The 25973-nt window shown below is 46.7% G+C and overlaps 1 protein-coding gene across 1 annotated transcript in view; it reads left to right on the top strand.

Annotated features, from left to right (window-relative positions):
- The window catches only part of DARS1 (aspartyl-tRNA synthetase 1), a 205618-nt gene that overhangs the window by 31817 nt on the left and 147828 nt on the right, over positions 1-25973 (top strand). The window contains exon 2 of the mRNA XM_082260094.1: positions 24708-24804. Within this exon, the coding sequence (XP_082116220.1) occupies positions 24708-24804 (97 nt within the window). The remainder of the gene's footprint in view (positions 1-24707; positions 24805-25973) is intronic.

The raw sequence follows: 25973 nt of genomic DNA, 5'->3' as shown, positions 1-25973 counted from the left end.
GCAGAGTGGCATGACATGGCAAAGTCAGGTAAGGAAAAAAAAGTCTTGGGGGGGGGGGGGGGCTTTAAAAATAACGAATGGGTGGGAGATATGGTCTGAATTTATTTTTTCCTGGAGATGAAATTTAAAGTACATACTGCAATAAAAAAACAGATACAATCAAAGCGGGCACTCTGGCTATGTGAGCTTACAATCCAGAGACCTTCACTCACTGGCCACTTTATTAGGTACACCTTGCTAGTATTGGGTTGGAACCCCTTTTGCCTTCAGAACTGCCTTAATTCTTCGTGGCATAGATTCAACAAGGTGTTGGAAACATTCCTCAGAGATTTTGATCCACATAGCATCACGCAGTTGCTGCAGATTTGTCGGCTGCACATCCATGATGCGACTCTTCCATTCCACCACATCCCAAAGGTGCTCTATTGTATTGGGATCTGGTGACTGTGGGGGCTTTTGGAGTACAGTGACCTCATTGTCATGTTCTAGAAAGCAGTGGTGAGATGATTTGAGCTTTGTGACATGGTGCATTATCCTGCTGGAAGGAGCCATCAGAAGATGGGGACACTGTAGTCATAAAGGGATGGACAAGGTCAGCAACAATACTCAGGTAGGTCGTGGTGTTTAAACAATGCTCAGTTGGTACTAAGGGGCCCAAAGTGTGCCAAGAAAATATCTCCCACACCATTATACCACCACCAGCCTGATGGATCCATGATTTCATGTTTGCTCCCAATTCTAACCCCACCATCTGAATGTCGCAGCTGAAATCGAGACTCCTCAGACCAGGCAACGTTTTTCCATACTTCTTTTGTCCAATTTTGGTGATCCTGTGCGAATTGTATTTTCAGTTTCCTGTTCTTAGCTGACAGGAGTGGCACCCGATGTGGTCTTCTGCTTCATGGTTTGATGTGTTGTGCATTCAGAGATGGTATTGGGTATACCTTGGTTGTAACGAGTGGTTATTTGAGTTACTGTTGCCTTTCTATCATCTTGAACCAGTCTGCCCATTCTCCTCTGACATCAACAAGGCATTTTCCTCCACACAACTGCTGCTCACTGGATATTTTCTCTTTTGCGGACCATTCTCTATAAACCCGAGAGATGGTTGTGTGTGAAAATCCCAGATCATCAGCAGTTTTTGAGATACTCAGACCAGCCCCTCTGGCACCAACAACCATGCCACATTCAGTCACTAAGTGCCGGTTTACACTGATGCGGCTGCGGCGTTTGCATGTAGTGTCGGAGCGCACTGCTCCTTTATTACATGCGATCGGCTGTGCGGTGCGAGTTTAGCCATACACTTTGTATGGCTAAATTCGCACCGCACCCGCAGCAAAGACGCACAGGACCCTTTTTTGCAGCCGCATCAGGATCGGATCGCACAGCGGTTCACACTTGTGCGATCCGATCCTGTGCTAACTGCAAGATCGCACTGCGATATGCGATCAAACTGGGGGTGTCGTTAAGATTACATTGACACCCCCAGCGTATCGCATATGGCAGTGTGAACTGCCAGGGGTGCGTTTGCGATGCGGGAACAGGCTGCGAATTCGCAGCCTTCCCGCATTGCATAAGTGTGAACCAGCACTAAGTCCCCATTTACACTAGCGTGACTTGTCAGGCGACTTGGTCGCCTGACAAGTCGCGGTGTGTCGCCTGCCATAGATTAGCACAGGACCCGTTCTAATAGGAGCGACACAAGTCGCTCCGACTTAGAAAAAAAAAGGGTCCTGTACTACTTTGGAGCGACCTGCATTGACTTCAATGATATGAAGTCCGTGCATGTCGTGCCGAGGTCGCGGTGCGCGCTGTGCAACGCGACTTCACAGGTCGCCCCAGCAAGTTGGGTCGCTCCTGTGTGAACGGGGACTTAAACCCCCTTTATTCCCTATTTTGATGCTCTGTTTGAACTTCAGCAAGTCGTTTTCACCACGTCTTGTTGCCTAAATGCATTGAGTTGTTGCCATGTGATTGGCTGATTAGCAATTTGTGTTACCAAGCAATTAAACACCTAATAAAGTGTCCGGTGAGTATATACACCAGTTGCGTACGGTTTGTATTGGTTGTCCCTTGTTATCATGGGACCGCGTGTACTCGGCATCAATGTGTTTGTAAACACCACAGCTGGAGAATCGCAGCAGCAACAGAGTGTTCTCTGCAGTATGTACAGAACGTTTTGCGGTACAGTGGCATTGAAGTGGTTAGTTGTACAATGCAGGAAAGCCTTTGTCACGGTCTGTCTCTTGCAGCGTGTGCTTGTTTTGACGGGTCACCTCCTGACACCTGTCTGTGGCTTTCTCTGTGACGTTTTGCCCTTTTTGGCTGCATCTCCATTACCGAGATGTACTATTTTTATAATGGCCCCCCGATATTTACTACCATTTTAAAAATAATCAAAATAACAATTTTATACTTTCAGTGCGATGCAGCTGCATTTTGTTTTTTTTGAATTTGTACGGTTATACAACCGTGAGAAATAGCAGATATAAACGTCTCTGGGTATTGAAGCAAGACTCCGGATCAGTTAAAAAAACAAAAGAAAATATGTTGTTTTAAAAAAAAAAAACAAAAAAACCCCATATACCTAGGTTTTAACGAGACCATGTCAGCAACTTAAAGCGGAGTTCCACCCTGGATTTTTTTTTTTTTTTTTTTAATACCCCCGGGACAGTCAGGGCTAGTGCATTCCACAATGGCTAGCCTCTGATCTGTCCCGGGTTGCACTTACCTGCAAGACGAAATACTTACCTTGCAAACGTCTTGTCCAGCGCTGCCATCTCAGATGTGGGCAGCTTGAAGCCAGTGCGTCCTCTTCGGCGTCTTCTTCCGCCTTCTGTGGTCCCACGATGCTCTGCGCCGGCCCCGACGTCACTTCCGGGTCGCGCGCGTCACCCCTCCACAGCTTCTGGGCATGCCCAGAAGCTGTTTAGAAGGGGATGACGCGCGCGACCCGGAACTGACGTCGGGGCCGGTGCAGGCGCAATGATTCCTGGGAGCTATGACGTCCAGCTCCCAGGAATCATTGCAGAGCCAGGAAGTGACGACGGGCCGCGGCCGAGGAAGGAGGAAGAAGGAAGTAAGGTAAGTATATTTTCTTCGCTACGAGGTAAGTAAAAAAAAAAAAAATATGCGATTATCCATTTCTTTTTCAGGTGACCCGGAGCGAGAAGATGGAGGTAAGTATAAAAATAGGGTGGAACTCCACTTTAAAAAATATGGCAAATAACGGCACAGAAAAATCTATTTTAACCACTTCAGCCCTGGAAGATTTTACCCCCCCCCCTTAACCACTTAAGCCCCGGAAGATTTTTCCCCCTTCCTGACCAGGGGGTAATTTGCGATTTGGCACTGCGTGACAGACAATTGCGTGGTCGTGCGACGCTGTACCCAAACGAATTTGACGTCCTTTTTTTCCCACAAACAGAGCTTTCTTTTGGTGGTATTTGATCACCTGTGCGATTTTTTGATCATGCGCTATAAACAAAAAAAGAGCGACTATTTTGCAAAAATAACAATATTTTTCACATTTTTTATATGAAATTCCCCCCAAAAAATATGTAAAAATCAACATTTTTTAAAATATTTGGCCAATTTGTTTTCTGCTACATATGTTTGGTAAAAAAACCTTTATTGAAGCACGAAGTGGGTACAATAAGGAAGCATACAACAGTAGCATAACTAAAGCCCCGTACACACGAGTAGAAATTTGGTCGGGAAATTTCGTCCGATGACCGATCTGCCGATCTTCGGCTTGTTAGTTTGGTGCTTCCGACAACCGACTCCGACTTTTCGGCCGAAAAAATCCTGGTGTGCAGGCTATAAAATTTTTGTCGACCGTCAAAACACGTCCGATTTTCATCTCATTAGTACAGATTTCGATGGGGAAAAATCTTATGAGCAAGACTAGGCATGCTCAGAGATGAAAGAACACAAAGAAAGCAATCCAACACATGACATCACTTCTGAAGTAGAATTCTGTTGTGCAGGAAAATTTGTGTGCAGTCTAGAGCACATTCCAACCAACAGACACCACTCTGGACAAAAGATGGACGACCTGTTGGCGGAAATTCGTTGCATGTGTACGAGGCTTTAGTAAGATATTCCTGGTAATACGCAGGTATCTTAACATAAGGTCAAATAATATCCATACTGTGTCTGTGCGACCAACACCTTGATCCATTTTGTCTTTAATAAAGAGAGGAGGGCGGAGCAACAGAGCGCCGACACTCCAAAAAGAAGCGAAAGAGAAAAGGGAAGGAAAGAGGGGAGAGGAAAGAGAAAGGGGGGGGGGAGAAGAGACAAAGTGGGTGGCACAGGGGATTGTTTGTTGAACCAAAGAGAGGTGTATATATAGCTTCAAATGAATGTATGCAAGACCATTCACATAAAAAGTACTATCCAGTGATTGATCAGTACTGTATACAAACCCATGGTCAAAATGTTAATGACACAGTTAGCTGTTATCATTTAAAATGGTTTATGTCTCAGTCAACATTCATGCCGAATGGGACATAGGTCTTAAGATTATATATCCATTGAGTTTCACGGCGAGAGATTTCCCTCCTAATATTACTAACCCTCCAATGTGGTGAGAAGCAGTCAATGGCCAGAAAAGTAGTACCCATAGGGTTTTTATCATGGTATTGGATATAGTGTTTTGAAACGCTGTGACTTGGAAACCCTTTTTTTAATATTTTTGATGTGTTCTTTTAATCAAGCCTGTAGTTTTCTGACCGTCCTCTCTATGTACTGCCTCCCACAGGGACACACAATCATATACACCTCATTCTTAGTATGACGGTTATGAAAGGTTATGAAAGACTTGATGTCCTATTCCGTAAAGGTCTGATGAAGGGATTTTTCTCCTTTTAAAGTGATTGATTTTACACACCTTACATTCGTGTCATAAGAAAAATCCTTTTAGGTCATGAAAAAAGCTAATTCTGAGGGGGGTTTGTATAACATTGGGAGCTATTGTGTTTCCTAATGAGGGTGCACCTCTAAACACCGCATCTGGTCTACTGGGCAATCGTGGTTCCAGGATAGAATCTTTTTTAATAATTTTTAATTTGACTGCCCAATGCTGACTAGAATAGGAGGTGACAAAAGCCCATTCTAAAGAACCATCCGAAATGATTGCTGATTTTGTATCCAAAAGCGATTCTCTATTTTTATCAGCCACTTCCGCAATGGTCCAATCTAGATCTACTGGATCATAATCTTTTTCTAGAAAACGACTTTTGAGCAGTCCAGTTTGCTGATAATGGTGTTTAATTTTGGTACAGTTACATCTCAAATGCAAAAATTGGCTTTTAGGAACTACTTTGAATCAGGATGGATGATGACAGCTGTCCACTTCCAGTTATGAATTCTGATCGGTGGTTTTAAAATAAGTCATTGTCTCAAATGAATTGCTTGTAGCTTTAAAGAGGTTGTAAACCCATATTTTTTTTTTTTTTGTAACCTGAAAGAGAAACACATAATGAGTTAGTATGCACCGCATACTAGCTCATTATGAAATACTTACCTTAGAACGAGCCCCTGCCGTGCCGCCCGCTTTCCTGTATGACGTCCGTCTTCCGGGATCGCGGCATCCGGCCATCTGATTGGCCGGAGCCGCGATGACGTCACTCCCTCGCACGCGCGCGGGAGCCGACGGTCACGGCACGAGACTCTGAAGGAACGGCACCAGCGGCTGTTCCTTCAGAGCGCATGCGCCAGTGACGTCACTGGCTGCATGTAAGGTAAATATCTCCTAAATGGTGCATGTTTAGGAGATATTTACAGTACCTATAAGTAAGCCTTATCGTAGGCTTACCTATAGGTAAAAGTGTCAGAGGAGGGTTTACTTCCTCTTTAATAGTGAGATCAAGAAATATACCAAAACCTCCAAAATAAACGTAAAATATATGCAGCGTGTTTATTCTTTTTTTCCATAGTGTAGTATTTATTGCAGTACTTGGGCATACACTTAAACATCAAGATAAAATCCAACGGATAAAAACAAATAAAATGGGTAACCGCTTAAAGCGGAGTTCCGGCCTCCGGGGTGAAATTTATATAAAAATACCCCCGGGACAGTCAGGGCTAGTAAATTCCACAATGGATAGCCTCTGATCTGTCCCGGGTTGCACTTACCTTTTAGTAAAAAATACTTACCTTGAAAATTTCTTCTCCAGCGCTGCCATCTAAGGTGGGGGCAGCTGAAGCCAGAGCGTCCTCTTCGGTGACGTTGGAGTCCCAGAATGCCCTGCACCGGCCCCGCTCGTCACTTCCAGTGCAGGCGCCCTGCACAGCTACTGGGCATGCACCGGAAGTGACGAGCGGGGCTGGTGCAGGCGCATTGACTCCTGGGAGCGATGACATTCAGCTCCCAGGAGTCATCGCAAGCCAGAAGTGACGGCGCGGGCCACGGCCGCAGAGGGAGGAAGTGGAAGAGAGGTAAGTATATTTTCTTCTATAACAAGGTAAGTGAAAAAAAAAAACAAAACGGGAGCATCCATTTCTTTTTCAGGTGACACTCAGCAAGCTGATGGCCCAAAATCTATTCTTTTCGATTTTGAGGCTGGAACTCTGCTTTAACTCACATCAAATGCTGCCATCTTGTACAGTGTTGTGGTGGCCTGACATTCACGCTGTAGGTCCCTGCCCTTCGCAATTCACACTAATGTGCATCTTCAGGGGTTTCTATATTGGGGATCTGTGTCCATTTATATGTGGTCCATAGTCGAAATACCCATTGCATTACTTCCAGTGCTGCATATATTTTATGCATCACAAAAAATGTCCTGGTCACGAAGGGGGGGTAAATCTTCCGGAGGTCAAGTGGTTAATGGAGACAAGTGAACGCTCCCTCCTTCTGGACTGAATGGTGCTGAGTCCAGGAATGCATTGAGCCCAGACTGTGATGACTCCCGACCCCCCCCCCCCCCGTTGGCCTGTCCTTGGGAACCTGGACCCACAGGAAGGTATTCAGATCATGCAAAGTGTAATGTTACCTTGAAATGTATGAGCATAGCTATTACTTGTATATTTGCTGCAGAAATTGGAGTTTTATTTTTAAGGTTCTAAGTGAATTTTTTATGTAAATTCCAAAGCCTTCCTGCCATTACGTGGTTCATTATCTGTATGAATGACGGAGGCATGTTGCTTCGCCCCTACAGGTTGAATGTATTAATAGACATAATTGATTGATTGAGGCTGGCATGGATTGTAATGATAATGGGATGTAAATATGCGGGCTCTGTGTACAATGCCCGGCCTCCTGGATGTGGCCCCAGCCTTTGTTTTGAATCCCATCAATCATTCTCCGGAGCCATTGTGCACTCACTCATCTTTAGACTCATGCTGTTTGAAAGACATTCTTTTATAATAAATACATTTTGTACATATTTTAGATTAATATGCTTGTCACTAGACCCCATTCATATCATTCTCCAGCATTTTATTACTGTCATATTTTTCTAGCTATTTGTTCACCCCTCGTCATTTATCCAAATAAAAGTCTATAATGGGTCATATGACCGCTGAGTTCACTGTGGGCCGTATCACACAGGTCCGATCTATAAGCTGAGTTCACTGAGGGCCGTATCACACAGGTCCGATCTATAAGCTGAGTTCACTGTGGGCCGTATCACACAGGTCTGATCTATAAGCGGAGTTCACTGTGGGCCATATCGCACAGGTCTGATCTATAAGCTGAGTTCACTGAGGGCCGTATCACACAGGTCCGATCTATAAGCTGAGTTCACTGTGGGCCGTATCACACAGGTCTGATCTATAAGCGGAGTTCACTGTGGGCCGTATCACACAGGTCTGATCTATAAGCTGAGTTCACTGTGGGCCGTATCACACAGGTCTGATCTATAGGCGGAGTTCACTGTGGGCCGTATCACACAGGTCTGGTCTATAAGCGGAGTTCACTGTGGGCCGTATCACACAGGTCTGATCTATAAGCTGAGTTCACTGTGGGCCGTATCACACAGGTCTGATCTATAGGCGGAGTTCACTGTGGGCCGTATCACACAGGTCTGGTCTATAAGCTGAGTTCACTGTGGGCCGTATCACACAGGTCTGATCTATAGACGGAGTTCACTGTGGGCCGCATCACACAGGTCCGATCTATAAGCTGAGTTCACTGTGGGCCGTATCACACAGGTCTGATCTATAGGCGGAGTTCACTGTGGGCCGTATCACACAGGTCTGGTCTATAAGCGGAGTTCACTGTGGGCCGTATCACACAGGTCCGATCTATAAGCTGAGTTCACTGTGGGCCGTATCACACAGGTCCGATCTATAAGCTGCGTTCACTGTGGGCCGTATCACACAGGTCCGATCTATAAGCTGAGTTCACTGTGAGCCGTATCACACAGGTCCGATCTATAAGCTGAGTTCACTTTGGGCCGTATCACACAGGTCCGATCTATAAGCGGAGTTCACTTTGGGCCGTATCACACAGGTCCGATCTATAAGCGGAGTTCACTGTGGGCCGTATCACACAGGTCCGATCTATAAGCTGAGTTCACTGTGGGCCGTATCACACAGGTCTGATCTATAGACGGAGTTCACTATGGGCCATATCACACAGGTCCGATCTATAGACGGAGTTCACTGTGGGCCGTATCACACAGGTCCGATCTATAAGCTGAGTTCACTGTGGGCCGTATCACACAGGTCCGATCTATAAGCGGAGTTCACTGTGGGCCGTATCACACCGGTCCGATCTATAGACGGAGTTCGCTGTGGGCCGTATCACACAGGTCTGGTCTATAAGCTGAGTTCACTGTGGGCCGTATCACACAGGTCCGATCTATAGACGGAGTTCACTGTGGGCCGTATCACACCGGTCCGATCTATAGACGGAGTTCACTGTGGGCCGTATCACACAGGTCCGATCTATAGACGGAGTTCACTGTGGGCCGTATCACACCGGTCCGATCTATAGACTGAGTTCACTGTGGGCCGTATCACACCGGTCCGATCTATAGACGGAGTTCACTGTGGGCCGTATCACACCGGTCCGATCTATAGACTGAGTTCACTGTGGGCCGTATCACACCGGTCCGATCTATAGACGGAGTTCACTGTGGGCCGTATCACACAGGTCTGGTCTATAAGCTGAGTTCACTGTGGGCCGTATCACACAGGTCTGATCTATAGGCGGAGTTCACTGTGGGCCGTATCACACAGGTCTGATCTATAGGCGGAGTTCACTGTGGGCCGTATCACACAGGTCTGATCTATAAGCTGAGTTCACTGTGGGCCGTATCACACAGGTCTGATCTATAGGCGGAGTTCACTGTGGGCCGTATCACACAGGTCTGATCTATAAGCTGAGTTCACTGTGGGCCGTATCACACAGGTCTGATCTATACGCGGAGTTCACTGTGGGCCGTATCACACAGGTCTGATCTATAGGCGGAGTTCACTGTGGGCCGTATCACACAGGTCTGATCTATAGGCGGAGTTCACTGTGGGCCGTATCACACAGGTCTGGTCTATAAGCTGAGTTCACTGTGGGCCGTATCACACAGGTCCGATCTATAGACGGAGTTCACTGTGGGCCGTATCACACAGGTCCGATCTATAGACGGAGTTCACTGTGGGCCGTATCACACAGGTCCGATCTATAAGCTGAGTTCACTGTGGGCCGTATCACACCGGTCCGATCTATAGACGGAGTTCACTGTGGGCCGTATCACACCGGTCCGATCTATAGACGGAGTTCACTGTGGGCCTTATCACACAGGTCTGGTCTATAAGCTGAGTTCACTGTGGGCCGTATCACACAGGTCTGGTCTATAAGCTGAGTTCACTGTGGGCCGTATCACACAGGTCTGATCTATAGGCGGAGTTCACTGTGGGCCGTATCACACAGGTCTGATCTATAGGCGGAGTTCACTGTGGGCCGTATCACACAGGTCTGATCTATAAGCTGAGTTCACTGTGGGCCGTATCACACAGGTCTGATCTATAGGCGGAGTTCACTGTGGGCCGTATCACACAGGTCTGATCTATAAGCTGAGTTCACTGTGGGCCGTATCACACAGGTCTGATCTATAGGCGGAGTTCACTGTGGGCCGTATCACACAGGTCTGATCTATAGGCGGAGTTCACTGTGGGCCGTATCACACCGGTCCGATCTATAGACGGAGTTCACTGTGGGCCGTATCACACCGGTCCGATCTATAGACAGAGTTCACTGTGGGCCGTATCACACCGGTCCGATCTATAGACGGAGTTCACTGTGGGCCGTATCACACCGGTCCGATCTATAGACGGAGTTCACTGTGGGCCGTATCACACCGGTCCGATCTATAGACGGAGTTCACTGTGGGCCGTATCACACCGGTCCGATCTATAGACGGAGTTCACTGTGGGCCGTATCACACCGGTCCGATCTATAGACGGAGTTCACTGTGGGCCGTATCACACCGGTCCGATCTATAGACGGAGTTCACTGTGGGCCTTATCACACAGGTCTGGTCTATAAGCTGAGTTCACTGTGGGCCGTATCACACAGGTCTGATCTATAAGCTGAGTTCACTGTGGGCCGTATCACACAGGTCTGATCTATAGGCGGAGTTCACTGTGGGCCGTATCACACAGGTCTGATCTATAGGCGGAGTTCACTGTGGGCCGTATCACACAGGTCTGATCTATAGGCGGAGTTCACTGTGGGCCGTATCACACAGGTCTGGTCTATAAGCGGAGTTCACTGTGGGCCGTATCACACAGGTCTGATCTATAAGCTGAGTTCACTGTGGGCCGTATCACACAGGTCTGATCTATAGGCGGAGTTCACTGTGGGCCGTATCACACAGGTCTGGTCTATAAGCGGAGTTCACTGTGGGCCGTATCACACAGGTCCGATCTATAAGCTGAGTTCACTGTGGGCCGTATCACACAGGTCTGATCTATAGACGGAGTTCACTATGGGCCATATCACACAGGTCCGATCTATAGACGGAGTTCACTGTGGGCCGTATCACACAGGTCCGATCTATAAGCTGAGTTCACTGTGGGCCTTATCACACAGGTCTGGTCTATAAGCTGAGTTCACTGTGGGCCGTATCACATAGGTCTGATCTATAGGCGGAGTTCACTGTGGGCTGTATCACAGAGGTCTGATCTATAGGCGGAGTTCACTGTGGGCCGTATCACACAGGTCTGATCTATAAGCTGAGTTCACTGTGGGCCGTATCACACAGGTCCGATCTATAAGCTGAGTTCACTGTGGGCCGTATCACACAGGTCCGATCTATAAGCGGAGTTCACTGTGGGCCGTATCACACCGGTCCGATCTATAGACGGAGTTCACTGTGGGCCGTATCACACAGGTCTGGTCTATAAGCTGAGTTCACTGTGGGCCGTATCACACAGGTCCGATCTATAGACGGAGTTCACTGTGGGCCGTATCACACCGGTCCGATCTATAGACGGAGTTCACTGTGGGCCGTATCACACAGGTCCGATCTATAGACGGAGTTCACTGTGGGCCGTATCACACCGGTCCGATCTATAGACGGAGTTCACTGTGGGCCGTATCACACCGGTCCGATCTATAGACGGAGTTCACTGTGGGCCGTATCACACCGGTCCGATCTATAGACGGAGTTCACTGTGGGCCGTATCACACCGGTCCGATCTATAGACGGAGTTCACTGTGGGCCGTATCACACCGGTCCGATCTATAGACGGAGTTCACTGTGGGCCGTATCACACCAGTCCGATCTATAGACGGAGTTCACTGTGGGCCGTATCACACCGGTCCGATCTATAGACGGAGTTCACTGTGGGCCGTATCACACAGGTCTGATCTATAGGCGGAGTTCACTGTGGGCCGTATCACACAGGTCTGATCTATAGGCGGAGTTCACTGTGGGCCGTATCACACAGGTCTGATCTATAGGCGGAGTTCACTGTGGGCCGTATCACACAGGTCTGGTCTATAAGCTGAGTTCACTGTGGGCCGTATCACACAGGTCCGATCTATAGACGGAGTTCACTGTGGGCCGTATCACACAGGTCCGATCTATAAGCTGAGTTCACTGTGGGCCGTATCACACAGGTCCGATCTATATCTGAGTTCATTGTGGGCTGTCAAAAAAAAAAAAAATGAATACCGTGAAATGTATGCCATCATCCCCAAGAAACTAGGACAAAAAACAAGGGGTAGTAGGGGCCAAGAGAGGACCCAAGAAAATGGGACTATACCGGCATAACTGGTGGTTGCAGGAATACAAATACAACATTCATATATGTATAAAAAATATATTCATTTTATTACAAAAGAATAAAAACATGACAACAAGACATACAGTACATAAAAGATATACCGGTCCGTGTGTGTATGATAGCTGTGTACCAAAATACCACACTACTGGATCCTAATATATATTTTGCAGACTATTGGTCCCTGGATAAGCCGACGCGTTTCGCATTCATTGCTTCATCAGGGCATTGCCAAGACCAAATAGGTACTGCACTCAAAATAGGACGGACAAGATGAAGGGATATCTCCTCTGCAGGCGCCGGGAGGCCAATATATGTGGATCATAAAGGTGGTGGTATAATATTAGCATAGGAACAAAAGTCTAATATAGATGAGAGATATATTGATGAAAATACCAGATATATTAGGGAGAAGGACTGGTGGCCTCAATTGCAACTTGAAACCCTCAATGCAGGTGTCAAAAAATACAATCCAACCAAGAAGGGAATTTGCCTCCTCCAGTAAAAACAATAGCCAGATCCCAGAATTTGCTAGCTGTATAATCCACAATACAAATGGAAAATTCCCATCTAAACACAGAGATCCATTAGAGCTGAAAGTTCACAGAACTATGGCCCAAAGATCTCGCTGCATAGTATGATGGAATGGATGCTGCTCGTTCCCTGACATCCCCACGCGAGTGACCGGCGGCTCCGATCTCCCACTGGAGAGGGAGAAAGGCAGGCGGCTGATGTAAACAAAGCCGCGTGTCATTCTCCCTGATGTAACTGCAGAGACTATACGATCCTGCTATGTAGGATCGTATGTCTCTGTGGTTACATCACAAGCCACGCCCCTTATCAGTTAGAATCACGCCCCTAGGGACACACTTAACCCCTTGATCACTAATAGTTAACCCCTTCCCTGCCAGTGTCATTTTTACAGTAACAGTGCATATTTATAGCACTGATTACTGTAGTAATGTCACTGGTCCCCCCAAAAGTGTCAAAAATGTCAGTCAGGGGTCCGATCTGTCCGCCGCAATGTCGCAGTCCCGCAAAAAAAATTGCAGATCGCCGCCATTACTGGTTAAAAAAAAAAAAAACAATAAAAATGACAAAAATCGTTCCCGTAGTTAGTAAACGCAATAACTTTTGCGCAAGCCAATCAAAATCCGCTTATTGCGATTTTTTTTTTTTTTTTTTCACCAAAAATATGTAGCAGAAAACAAATTGGCTTAAAATGTTAAAAAAATTTTGATTTTTTACATTTTTTTTTTTCAGAATTTCATATAAAAAAATTTGAAAAATATTATTTTTTCAAAATTGTTGCTCTGTTCTTGTTTATAGCGCAAAAAGTAAAAATTGCACAGGTGATCAAATATCACCAAAAGAAAGCTCTGTTTGTAGGAAAAGAAAGGACGTCAATTTAATTTGGGTAGAGCGTCGCACGACCGCGCAATTGTCCGTTAAAGTCACGCAGTGCCGAATCGCAAAATAGGCCCTGGTCTTTGAGCAGCCAAATCCTCAGAGGGCTTAAGTGGTTAAGCTAAAATAGTAAGGCTTTAGTACTACTTACAGAAAAAAAAACAAAAAAAAAACACATCCCCACGTACGTACACAACACGCATAACGTGCACCTGCTGGTGTAAGCGGACCCTAATTGTAAAGTCACATATTATGTAGGAAAAAGAAAATGGAATATCTTCTGCACATATTTCCTTGAATTGGTTAAGTTTAATATCTCTCTGTATTTAATACAGATCCCACAATTGTGGAGGTAATTCCCCCAGCGTATAACCCTAATCATACTGCAGTCCATGTATTTGCAGGAGTGGTGCCCCACACTTTCCTTCAGACCCCCGCCTTGTCCTCCTAGGAATTCATGCAATCAAAAGTCAAGTACAGATGGGAATTTTCTCACTGTACAGATGGTGCGATGGTGACAGCCGAGTATATGACCTGAATCAATTAAGCCATTTCCCCCTAGTATAGACAGTCTAGGAATCTAAGGTAATCCAATATAAAGCAGCGAAAGGCCTTGAAGTCTGCCAGTAAAATGGAACCGCTGAGTGACGGGCAGATTCGTGTGACGTTCCTCACATTCCCGCTGCTCTATTCTCACCCTTCAGCCACAGCTGAGCCCGACGCTCCATATGGGTCGCCCGCTTGGATTTTAAATCTCATAATTAACAGACAATTTTTACCAATGGAGATTGACGGTAGCTATTGTTCCTGTGAACTTCTGAAGGTCCTAGTCCTGTAAATGTTCTGCAAATATACAAAATCTGCATATGGAGTGTACAAAATGTAAAAAAAGTGGTTGAAAAAGAAAATTTCCAAACACTCGCCCAGCGCTTATTGTTGCAAGGGATAAACAACACAATAATAAATATAAATTTTAAAACCTCATAAAATTTGCTGATCGCAGCCGCTGTGATAAAAAACAGTCTGTAAAAAATGTAATAAATACTAAAACTAATAAAGGTTCAGCACTAATCGCATCCAGCAGCGCTCAATACGTGGTAACATATTAAAGATCATATAGTCCTCATATACGAGTGATGCAATCGCCAAAACCAGTCACTGTTCAAAACATAGCCAGATATTCCATGTATTAGTGATTCCCCGGTGCCTGATGTATGTAATCCGGTATTCACCTTCACCACACCATGCGTGACCCCTTAAAGATGGGCACTCACCAGAAACACTATGGTCATACGCCTGTAAGCATTGGTTGCTTGGATCCTTTCCTATCTACCTAGTTAGGAAAGCTCAGTGCAGTAAGAAAACTCTTCCTACAAGCTTCACCAGGAACTGATAGAAATCACAAGACTGCTCTATAAGGCTCCGTTCACATGTAGGCGTTTTTGGGGAGTTTTTCTGCTCTAGGATCAGCTCTCAAAACGCCCAACAAGACAAATCCTATTCATTTCAATGGCCCCTGTTCACATCTGAGCGTTTTGACGCTGTAAGCAAAACGCCCAACGCTCAAAAAAGTACATGAGCTTCTTTTTGGGCAGATTACAGGCGTTTTCCATTGGTCTCTATTCAATATAAAAATGCCTGCACAAAAAACGCCTGTAAATCGCGGTAAAAATCGCGCGAAAACGCTACGCTCAGGTGTGAATGTAGCCTAATGCTGATGAGAAAAGGTCCCTGACTGATACTCGTATGCGGAGGTCATCTGATGCTGACCGAGGTATTCCGGACTGTCAAGGGTCCAAGCAACCAATGCTTACAGGCGTATGACCATAGTGTTTCTGGTGAGTGCCCATCTTTAAGGGGTCACGCATGGTGTGGTGAAGGTGAATACCGGATTACATACATCAGGCAACGGGGAATCACTAATACATGGAATATCTGGCTATGTTTTGAACAGTGACTGGTTTTGGCGATTGCATCACTCGTATATGAGGACTATATGATCTTTAATATGTTACCACGTATTGAGCGCTGCTGGATGTGATTAGTGCTGAACCTTTATTAGTTTTAGTATGTATTACATTTTTTACACACATATGGAGTGTATAGGTCAAGAAGGTTGAATCGTCACCTTTTTTCACCTGATTGTTTAGTGTTGAGGATAAATTATGGTATTAAACAGTGAAATTGAAGACCGCATACAGCAATCTATGTATCATTGATCTTACAGCACATCTAGTACAATTCAAACAAAATGGAGATTACCGGCTTGGTTAAAAGAATCGGTAGAGCCGGAAATATAGGCAGCAATTATGTAAATTTAGACTTTTCTGTAAAAGTGATATTTGGCCTGACCCAACCTAAGCCGAAGGCCTCATGCACACTGAACGTTATAAAGAAGCCAGTAATGTTAGCTGCAGAAAGCTGTAGCTGTAGAATGAGTTTTTCAGCCTTTTTGCAGTAGCGTTTTTTTTTTGGCCATTCTTTTAGCTGTAGCGTTTTTTTTTTTTTTTCTTTTTTAGCAAAACTATACTCCCATAAAATCTTATGGCTCAAAAACACTGATAAACGCTGAATAGTTGAGTTTTTCAGCTTTTATCAGAGTTAGAACGTTTTTATACAGCTCGAAAACTCTTAAAACCCACTAGTTCTGGGGTTTTGTTCCAGCCAGAAAACGCCCTGCCAAAAACTGTTGGTAACGGGCTATGTGTGCATGGACACATAGAATACCATGCTGGGGAGTTTCCTGGCTGCAAAAAAAAAACGTCTGATGCCAAAAACAGCCGCTGTAAAACCATCCAGTGTGCATGAGGCCTAACTGTTGTGATAAGTGCATGCTGGCAGAAGGATCCATCATAGATAAGAATATTTTATTACTCTTCTGTGCATAAAGGCTAAAGGTTTTTGCTTTCATGCATTCTATGCATAAAGGTAAAAAAAAACAACAGCATGCAGCTCCACCCAGCCCCCCTTCCCCCCCATTACATACCTGAACCCAGTCTTGATCCAGCAATGTGCCCGAGAGCAGCTGCTGTCCCGGATCTTTGCCCCCTCATTGGCTCAGAGATAGCAGCAGGAGCCATTGGCACCTGCTGCTGGTAGTAGCAGCCAGTCAGAAGGGAGTGGGGGGGGGGTGTGTGCAAGGCGGAGCCCCGCTCCAGAGCAGGGCTGGGGAGCGAGCATGCTCAAGTGCCCCCCATAGCAAGCAGCTTGCTATGGTGGGGGCACTCTGCAATTAGGAGGAGACCAGAGTGTTGGCAGGGGACCCGAGAAGAAAAGGATTGGGGCTGCTCTGTGCAAAACCATCACACAGAGCAGGTAAGAATAACATGCTTGTTCTATAGAAAAAAAAAAATTAAAAAATTCAGGCTTTAGTGTCACTTTAAAGAAAACTTCCAGGTATGGATATTTTACCAGTGTTACATTGGTCCAGCTTGTAGCAATGTGTAACCATGTAAATACCATACCTTGGCAATGCCCCTGGATGCTGAAAATCTGTAAAGTAGAAATTCTGGTGATCTCCTCTTGTATCTGGGTCCTGTGCTGAACTCTTGGCCTGAAGCATTCTTAACATGGGAGTTTGGTTGCTCATCTCAGGCAACATTCAGAGGAGGAAATAAATGCAAAGCATTCTCTGATTAGATGAGGTGGAGAGGCAGGGAGGTGACATCACGCTTTCCACCTCATCCAATTAGAGAATGCTTTGCATTTTTTTCAGGAAATTTAGAGCATTCTGTGAAGTGACGGACCTCCTTTGTTTACAGTGCAGAAACTGGAGTAGCAGTGTTTGCTACACTAATAGGAACGTGATAAGATCAATATACTGGACCATAGGGCTGCTCATCTTCACTTACCTCACGATTCGATGCGATTACGATTATTAGGGTCGCGGTTCGATACGATTCGATTCCGCGATGCATCACGATGCATCACGATTACTATGGGGACCCTTTTCTAAAGGGGGATCTATGGGGACCCTTTTCTAAAGAGGGATCTATGGGGACCCTTCTCTAAAGGGGGCTCTATGGGGACCCTTCTCTAAATGAGATCTATGGGGAGCCTGGGCCTGCCCTAAAGGGGATCCAGGGGAACTGAGCTCTAAAGGGGGATCTATGGGAACCCTGCTCTAAAGGGGGATCTATGGAATAGATCCCCTTTAGTAGAGCAGGTCCCCCCATAGATCCCCCTTTAGAGCAGGCCACATTAGGTTAGAAGAGTTACCTGATGCTAGTTGTAGTACCGTAGGCCCTGGTAAGGAGGAATGCTGGGCTCTGTAGTCCCCCTAGTTGTAGTATAGCAGGCTCTGGTAAGGAGGAATGCTGGGATCTGTAGTCCCCCTAGTTGTAGTATAACAGGCTCTGGTAATTTGGAATGCTGGGCTCTGTACAGAGTTACAGAGCCCAGCATTCCTCCTTACCAGGGCCTACTGAACTACAACTAGGGGGACTACAGAGCCCAGCATTCCTCCTTACCAGGGCCTTCTGTACTACAACTAGGGGCACTACAGAGCCCAGCATTCCTCCTTACCAGGGCCTACTGTACTACAACTACGGGGACTACAGAGCACAGCATTCCTCCTTACCAGGGCCTACTGTACTACAACTAGGGGGACTACAGAGCCCAGCATTCCTCCTTACCAGGGCCTACTGTACTACAACTAGGGGCACTACAGAGCCCAGCATTCCTCCTTACCAGGGCCTACTGTACTACAACTAGGGGCACTACAGAGCCCAGCACTCCTCCTTACCAGGGCCTACTGTACTACATTTACGGGGACTACAGAGCACAGCATTCCTCCTTACCAGGGCCTACTGTACTACAACTAGGGGGACTACAGAGCCCAGCATTCCTCCTTACCAGGGCCTACTGTACTACAACTAGGGGCACTACAGAGCCCAGCATTCCTCCTTACCAGGGCCTACTGTACTACAACTAGGGGGACTACAGAGCCCAGCATTCCTTCTTACCAGGGCCTACTGTATTACAACTAGGGGGACTACAGAGCACAGCATTCCTCCTTACCAGGGCCTACTGTACTACAACTAGGGGGACTACAGAGCACAGCATTCCTCCTTACCAGGGCCTACTGTACTACAACTAGGGGCACTACAGAGCCCAGCATTCCTCCTTACCAGGGCCTACTGTACTACAACTAGGGGGACTACAGAGCACAGCATTCCTCCTTACCAGGGCCTACTGTACTACAACTAGAGGGACTACAGAGCCCAGCATTCCTCCTTACCAGGGCCTACTGTACTACAACTAGGGGCACTACAGAGCCCAGCATTCCTCCTTACCAGGGCCTACTGTACTACAACTAGGGGGACTACAGAGCCCAGCATTCCTTCTTACCAGGGCCTACTGTATTACAACTAGGGGGACTACAGAGCACAGCATTCCTCCTTACCAGGGCCTGTTATACTACAACTAGGGGGACTACAGTACAGAGTCTGTATTAGTCCCCCTAGTTGTAGTATAACAGGCCCTGGTAAGGAGGAATGCTGGGCTCTGTAGTGCCCCTAGTTGTATTATAGCAGGCCCTGGTAAGGAGGAATGCTGGGCCCTGTAGTGCCCCGACTTACCAGGAAGCAGAGCTGCAGAGATGTCCGCGGTTGAGCAGTCATATTATGGTGCGGTCCGCCGTCGCCATGCTTCTGGAGCCCGGAGCCGTGTGGAAGGAAGAACCCCTCCAGCTTTTTTAGCTGACCGGGGTCCTTTTTGCGGCGAGTCATCGGTTCCGCGGTGGTAGGGGGAGCCGAGCGGTGCACATGGAGGCTGTAGATGGTGTCAGGGGGTCGTAGAAGAGGTCAGTGTCCCCAATGGCCAGCAGAGCGGAGCTAAAAAGCTGCCATTCATTCCGCCGGAAGCCACGCCCCTTGGGCAGCAGCGTGTTAAGTGGGCATGCCGTGTCTATCCCGGGGCCAGAGAGCACCGATAGCTCCGCTCTCCTCTCCCGCGCCGCAAGGAGGAGCTCCGTGTTCCACAAGCCCGGCCAGCGCCGCCATGTCACTTCTGTCCCCGGAACTGACGTCATTAGGTAATCGATTTTTCAATCACCCCGAATCGATGCAGAATCGCGAAGGGTCGCATCGTGATGCATCTATACGGCGATTATATTCAGCAGGCCTACTGGACCATACATCAACAAGATGGTATCAAGGAGAGCACAGTGAAACCAGAGGAGAGGATACAAGAATCTGAATTTGCCACTATATCACTGGAGGCTGAAGTCAAGCCAGAGCAGCATAGTAAGATTCCTAACAATCAGTTATAAATCAGTCCTTGGCATCCAGTATTAGATTCCAGATAGGTGGGATATAATATTGGATGCCAAGGACTGATTTACAACTGATTGTTAGGAATCTTGCTATGCTACTCTGGCTTGGCTTCAGCCTCCAGTGATAGATTGGCAAATTTTTTTTGTGTCCTCTCCTCTGGTTTCACAGATATCTCCTGATACCACCCTGTCGATGTATGGTCCAGTACATTGATCTTATGTTCCTATTGGTCTAGTGTACAGTGATTATATATACAGTAATTATAAAAGGCTCCTGAAGAAGCCATAGTCTGGCAAAACATGTAGAGCTGAAGTTACTGCACCTGTACCATAGCCACATGGATACTGTATGATGGTTTTATATGTGATATCTTTTTAAAAATGTTAAAATACATTTTTTTTTTAACAAAATATGTGGTTTGGCACCTTTAACCACTTTAAGACCGGAAGGATTTGCCCCCTTATTGACCAGGCCCTGTTTTGCAATTCGGCACTGCACTACTTTAACGGGCAATTGCGCGGTCGTGCGACGCTGTACCCAAATAAAATTGACGTCCTTTTTTTCCCACAAATAGAGCTTTCTTTTGGTTGTATTTGATCACCTGTGGGTTTTTTTTATTTTTTGCGTTCTAAACAATTAGGCCAATTTGTTTTCTGCTACATATTTTTGGTAAAAAAAAAAACAACGCAATAAGCGTATTTTGGATTGGTCTACTAACTACAGGAAAGGTTTATGTCATTTTTATTTTTTTTGTTGTTGTTTTTTTACTAGTAATGGCGGCGATCTGCGATATTTTTTTTTTTTTGCGGGACTGCGACATTGCGGCGGACAGATGGGACCCCTAACTGACATTTTTTACACTTTTGGGGGACCAGTGACATTACTACAGTAATCAGTGCTAAAAAATATGCACTGTTACTGTAATAATGACACTGGCAGTCAAGGGGTTAACCCTGTGGGTGATCAAGGGGTTCAATGTGTGAGCCTAGGGGAGTGATTCTAACTGTGGGGGCGTGGCTTCTGAAATGACCATAGAGACATGTAATCCTATATAGAAGGATGACATGGGCTCTATGACCATTCCAGGGAGAAGAACGGTCGGCTGTGTTTACCACAGTCGACCGCTCTTCTTTCTCAGCAGGGAGCGATCGCGGGTGTCAGGCGCCAATCGGAGCCACCTGACCCGTGTATCGGCTTCCCCGCTGACGATCGGGGGGTGCGTGCTCGCCCCCTAGCTGCCGCCATGCGACCGACGTACTCATACGTCGGTTTGCCTGGGAGAGCTACCCTGCCGCAGTATATATGCGGTAAGTGGTCGGCAAGTGGTTAAAATCCCATTTTCCCTTTCATCCATGTTTTGATTACTGGGGGATGTGGTGCCTATGACTGACACCCGGCAACTTTTCCACTTTACACTCTTGTTGTTTAATCCTTTTGTTTTATTCATCTGGATATGGAGTGTTTATTGTCATGTCCTCGATGACTAATGTGTTTTTGCCATCCAGGCAGCTTGTTTCAGGATGAGAGGCGGGCATGACTAGCCGTGATTCAGAGGATCGTGCCCGATGTCAGGCAGGTGCATGCAAGAGCCGGGCTGTTAATGAATGGATTTCTAAGTGACACCTGCCGGAGTGATTGTGCTTCTTTCCTGGCTGCTGGGATATTGGAAGAGCCGCTGTTCACATCCTCTATGAAACGTCACGGCTCGGAGCGTTCCTGTGTATACACTCCTCCAGTCTTCTCTGTCAGCAGAGGATTTACTACTCAACTTTGAAGATTGTTTACACAAACCCTGCACATATAGGCCTCCCGGGGATCTATAATTGGGGCATTGTAGTTTGTAGAGGATCAAAATAGTTTATGTTTATCTGTGTGAGTGTGTACACATATTTTCCAGGGGTGGGGTGGGGGTATATGTGTCACTCATACTGTGTGTCTCCACAATCATAATGGACAAATAACAAATCCATTCAGCATGTATCATATCAGGTTGGCTGATATAGTTAATAGTAGATCTAAAGGAGATTGTACAATCAGATTGTATAGTGTGTGTTGTCAACTTACAAATTCCTCCATCAGCACAAATGGCCGAATCTCCCGTGCCAGCTGTTGTATTCTGACAGCTAGCACCTGCTGCTGTCAGAAAACCCAAACATCGCCTGCAGCTGATTGGGTGATACCTGCCGGAGTGATCTTCTATTGATTTACTACTTAACTTTGAAAATTGTTCACACAAACCCTACACATGTAGGCCTCCCAGGGATCTAGAATTGGGACATTGTAGTTAGTAGAAGATCAATATAGTTGATATGTTTATCTGTGTGAGCATACACACATTTTCCAGGGGTGTGGGTTTTTTTTGTCACTCATACTGTGTATCCTCACATCCCTTATGAATTCAACAGTATAATCAAATGAGCTGTGCAAATTTACAATAACAAGATATGGTGTCTGCTACATCCTGAATTGATAAAAAACGATTGAAAACTTCATTGGCAGAGAAGGAAGTTCCCAAAGTATTGGAACATTTTTTTTAAAGCCGAACTGCAGCATAAGAAAATTTTGTCTAAATACAGTAAAACCTTGGATTGCGAGCATAATTCGTTCCGGAAACATGCTTGTAATCCAAAGCACTCTTGTATCAAATCAAATTTCCCCATAAGAAATAATCGAAACTCCTTCCACAACCATTTATTCATAAGTCCTTCCGTTTTATAATATCCATCCACAAATGGAAGCCTCCACAAGGGGATTAGAAGCAAATGCAGCAGGAGCTACAGAGTATAAAAAAGAGGAGAGGCGCCTCTCAAGTGTAGCAATATGGTTACGTTTATTGAAGGTACAACATTTAGCAACTTACCTCATATACTCGAGTATAAGCCGACTTTTACAGCATGTTTTTTTATGCTGAAAAAGCCCCCCTCGGCTTATACTCTAGTTACGGTCTCATTTACCTCTTCCCCAGTCAGTGCGCATGGTCCGCCGCCACTTGGGAAAGCCCGTACACTTTCAGCTATTCCCGGGCAGACAGCGCATACGCGTCGACATGTTGGTTCCGGGCAGCGCCTCTTCGAAAAGTAAGTGAGACTCTTCCGGAGTCCTCCTCAGGAGATGTAGTGCTGCGGGCATGGTACCCTCTCCTGTACCATGCCTGTACCCTCTCCTGTACCATGCCTGTACCCTCTCCTGTACCATGCCTGTACCCTCTCCTGTACCATGCCTGTACCCTCTCCTGTACCCTCGCCTGTACCATCTCCTGTACCCTCTCCTGTACCATGCCTGTACCATCTCCTGTACCCTCTCCTTTACCATGCCTGTACCCTCTCCTTTACCATGCCTGTACCATCTCCTGTACCCTCTCCTGTACCATGCCCACAGCCCTGCATCTTCTGCACCATTCCAGCAGCCCCTGTTTTGGGTCTCGTGGTGGTCCAGTTGGGTCCAGTAGCTGAGGAGGATGGTCTATGTGGACAGCTTTACCCCGGATGCCAGCATACTTAGATGTGCCTGTTTTAATCTTCAACCATGTGAGTTGCTAAATATCGTACCTTCATCATTAAATGTAACCATATTGCTACACTTAGAGACGCCTCTCTTCTCTTATGTTCACTTGTGACATGATGCTACTTGTATATTAAGACATCGCTTGTATATCAAGTCAAAGTTTATAGAAAAAACTTTTGCTTGTCTTGCAAAATGCTCTCAAACCAAGTTACTCTCAATCCAATGTTTTACTGTACATTCATAATGTAAAATATAAATGCAGCGCTTTTGCATTAAGCATAAAGTCCATATCTGTAGGAGATGAAAAGTTCAAGGGTAAGGATCCAGTAGGTGAGGTTCCACACAGAAAGGTACTATAGAATATCCACCACCAGTAGCAGAAGTACACACTGACCCTTACCCTATATGATGGGCAACTTAGTCAAAAGCTCTCAGTTACAATCAACTGACTTTCTGTATCCACAAGATACCTCCTGGTATCCGTATTCCTCAGGCTTTGGCACACTCCATCAAAGACCGGGCCCGCTTGGACGGGTGTTCGGTGGAGATTAGTAGTCCATGCTTCGGAGTACGGAGAGAAGGCAGACCGATTCCGCTCCAGCATGCAGCACAATCTGCTCTGAGCCAATCCCACAAGCAGGAAATGACGTTTCTGGGGGCGATCTGTATACCATCTGTGTACAGAACACCTCCCAGGTTGCTTTATTGCATTTTACAGAAAATTACAGAGCTGCAGATTGAAAAGGAAAAGTCATTTTTAATATTTTATTAAAATATGACTTGTTTCTAATTGTATATACTAGATTTTTTTTTTTTGCTTTCTTTTTTTTAATTACAAAAGTGGAGTTACCCTTTAACAGGGCAGTGATTTCTCCATGCTGCCTAAAGTTCCCAACTTTGGGTCATCGAGTCATCTGGGTTCACAACTTTTGTCGGCATCCTAATTGGAAGAAGCGTCTTCTCATTCATTGTGTGTCTGAAATACGTGTTAATAGAAATATCCCATGACTGTTATTTCCAAACACATGCTTCCCCAGAAATTTCCTGTTTTTATTGTCGGCCAGAGGGAAAAGCTTCATTGAATGAAGGAAAGCCGAAACAAGTGTTTCAGCCAGACAAAGAGATTAACTGCACCCCCGATACTATGAATGGAACCTGAGTTTTCCCATTGACTGAAAACTTCCCTCAGGAAGTGGAATAAATAAGAATTGGAATTGGCAAGGTCACCTTTTAATATGGCCCAGTGCTCCGGGCTCACTCTCCTTCTCTGTTTGTGTTTTGCAGTGCGGCCGAGGACCAGGCCCAGTCCAAGAAAGCCTTGAAGAAACAACAGAAGGAAGCCGAGAAAGCCGCAAAAAAAGCAGAGAAGCAAGCCAAGCTGGTCAGTGCTCAGGCCTACTAAAATCATCTGTGGGAGAGGAAACTTTTCATCAGTCAGCATCTGTGATAATCTCCCCTCCTAAAGAAACGCCGTCACCTTGCCCATTAAAGGAAAAGTGACCGTGTCTCTGTACAGCTCACTCCTGACCACTTTATGATCAACATTCCAGTGCTCTTCAGCTGCTCCTTCCCCTGGTGGAATTAGCTTCTCCTCAGAGGCCCCCCCATCACATCAGAGGTCCCCCCCCCATCACATCAGAGGTCCCCCCCCCATCACATCAGAGGTCCCCCCCATCACATCAGAGGTCCCCCCCCCATCACATCAGAGGTCCCCCCCCCATCACATCAGAGGTCCCCCCCCCATCACATCAGAGGTCCCCCCCCCCATCACATCAGAGGTCCCCCCCCATCACATCAGAGGTCCCCCCCCCCATCACATCAGAGGTCCCCCCCCATCACATCAGAGGTCCCCCCCCATCACATCAGAGGTCCCCCCCATCACATCAGAGGTCCCCCCCATCACATCAGAGGTCCCCCCCATCACATCAGAGGCCCCCCCCAATCACATCAGAGGTCCCCCCCATCACATCAGAGGTCCCCCCCATCACATCAGAGGTCCCCCCCATCACATCAGAGGTCCCCCCTTCACATCAGAGGCCCCCCCCATCACATCAGAGCCCCCCCCATCACATCAGAGGCCCCCCCCATCACATCAGAGGCCCCCCCCATCACATCAGAGGACCAACCCCCCATCACATCAGAGGACCAACCCCCCATCACATCAGAGGACCAACCCCCCATCACATCAGAGGACCAACCCCCCATCACATCAGAGGCCCAACCCCCCATCACATCAGAGGCCCAACCCCCCATCACATCAGAGGCCCAACCCCCCATCACATCAGAGGCCCAACCCCCCATCACATCAGAGGCCCAACCCCCCATCACATCAGAGGACCAACCCCCCATCACATCAGAGGACCAACCCCCCATCACATCAGAGGACCAACCCCCCATCACATCAGAGGACCAACCCCCCATCACATCAGAGGACCAACCCCCCAATCACATCAGAGGTCCCCCCCCATCACATAGGTCCCCCCCCATCACATCATAGGTCCCCCCCCATCACATCACATCAGAGGTCTCCCCCCCCCCCCATCACATCAG

This window comes from Pelophylax lessonae (assembly GCF_965119305.1).
Source record: "Pelophylax lessonae genome assembly, chromosome: 6".
NCBI classification, from domain to species: Eukaryota; Metazoa; Chordata; class Amphibia; order Anura; family Ranidae; genus Pelophylax; species Pelophylax lessonae.
The sequence above is the reverse complement of the archived record's forward strand: the minus strand, read 5'-3'. Positions and strand labels throughout refer to the sequence as shown.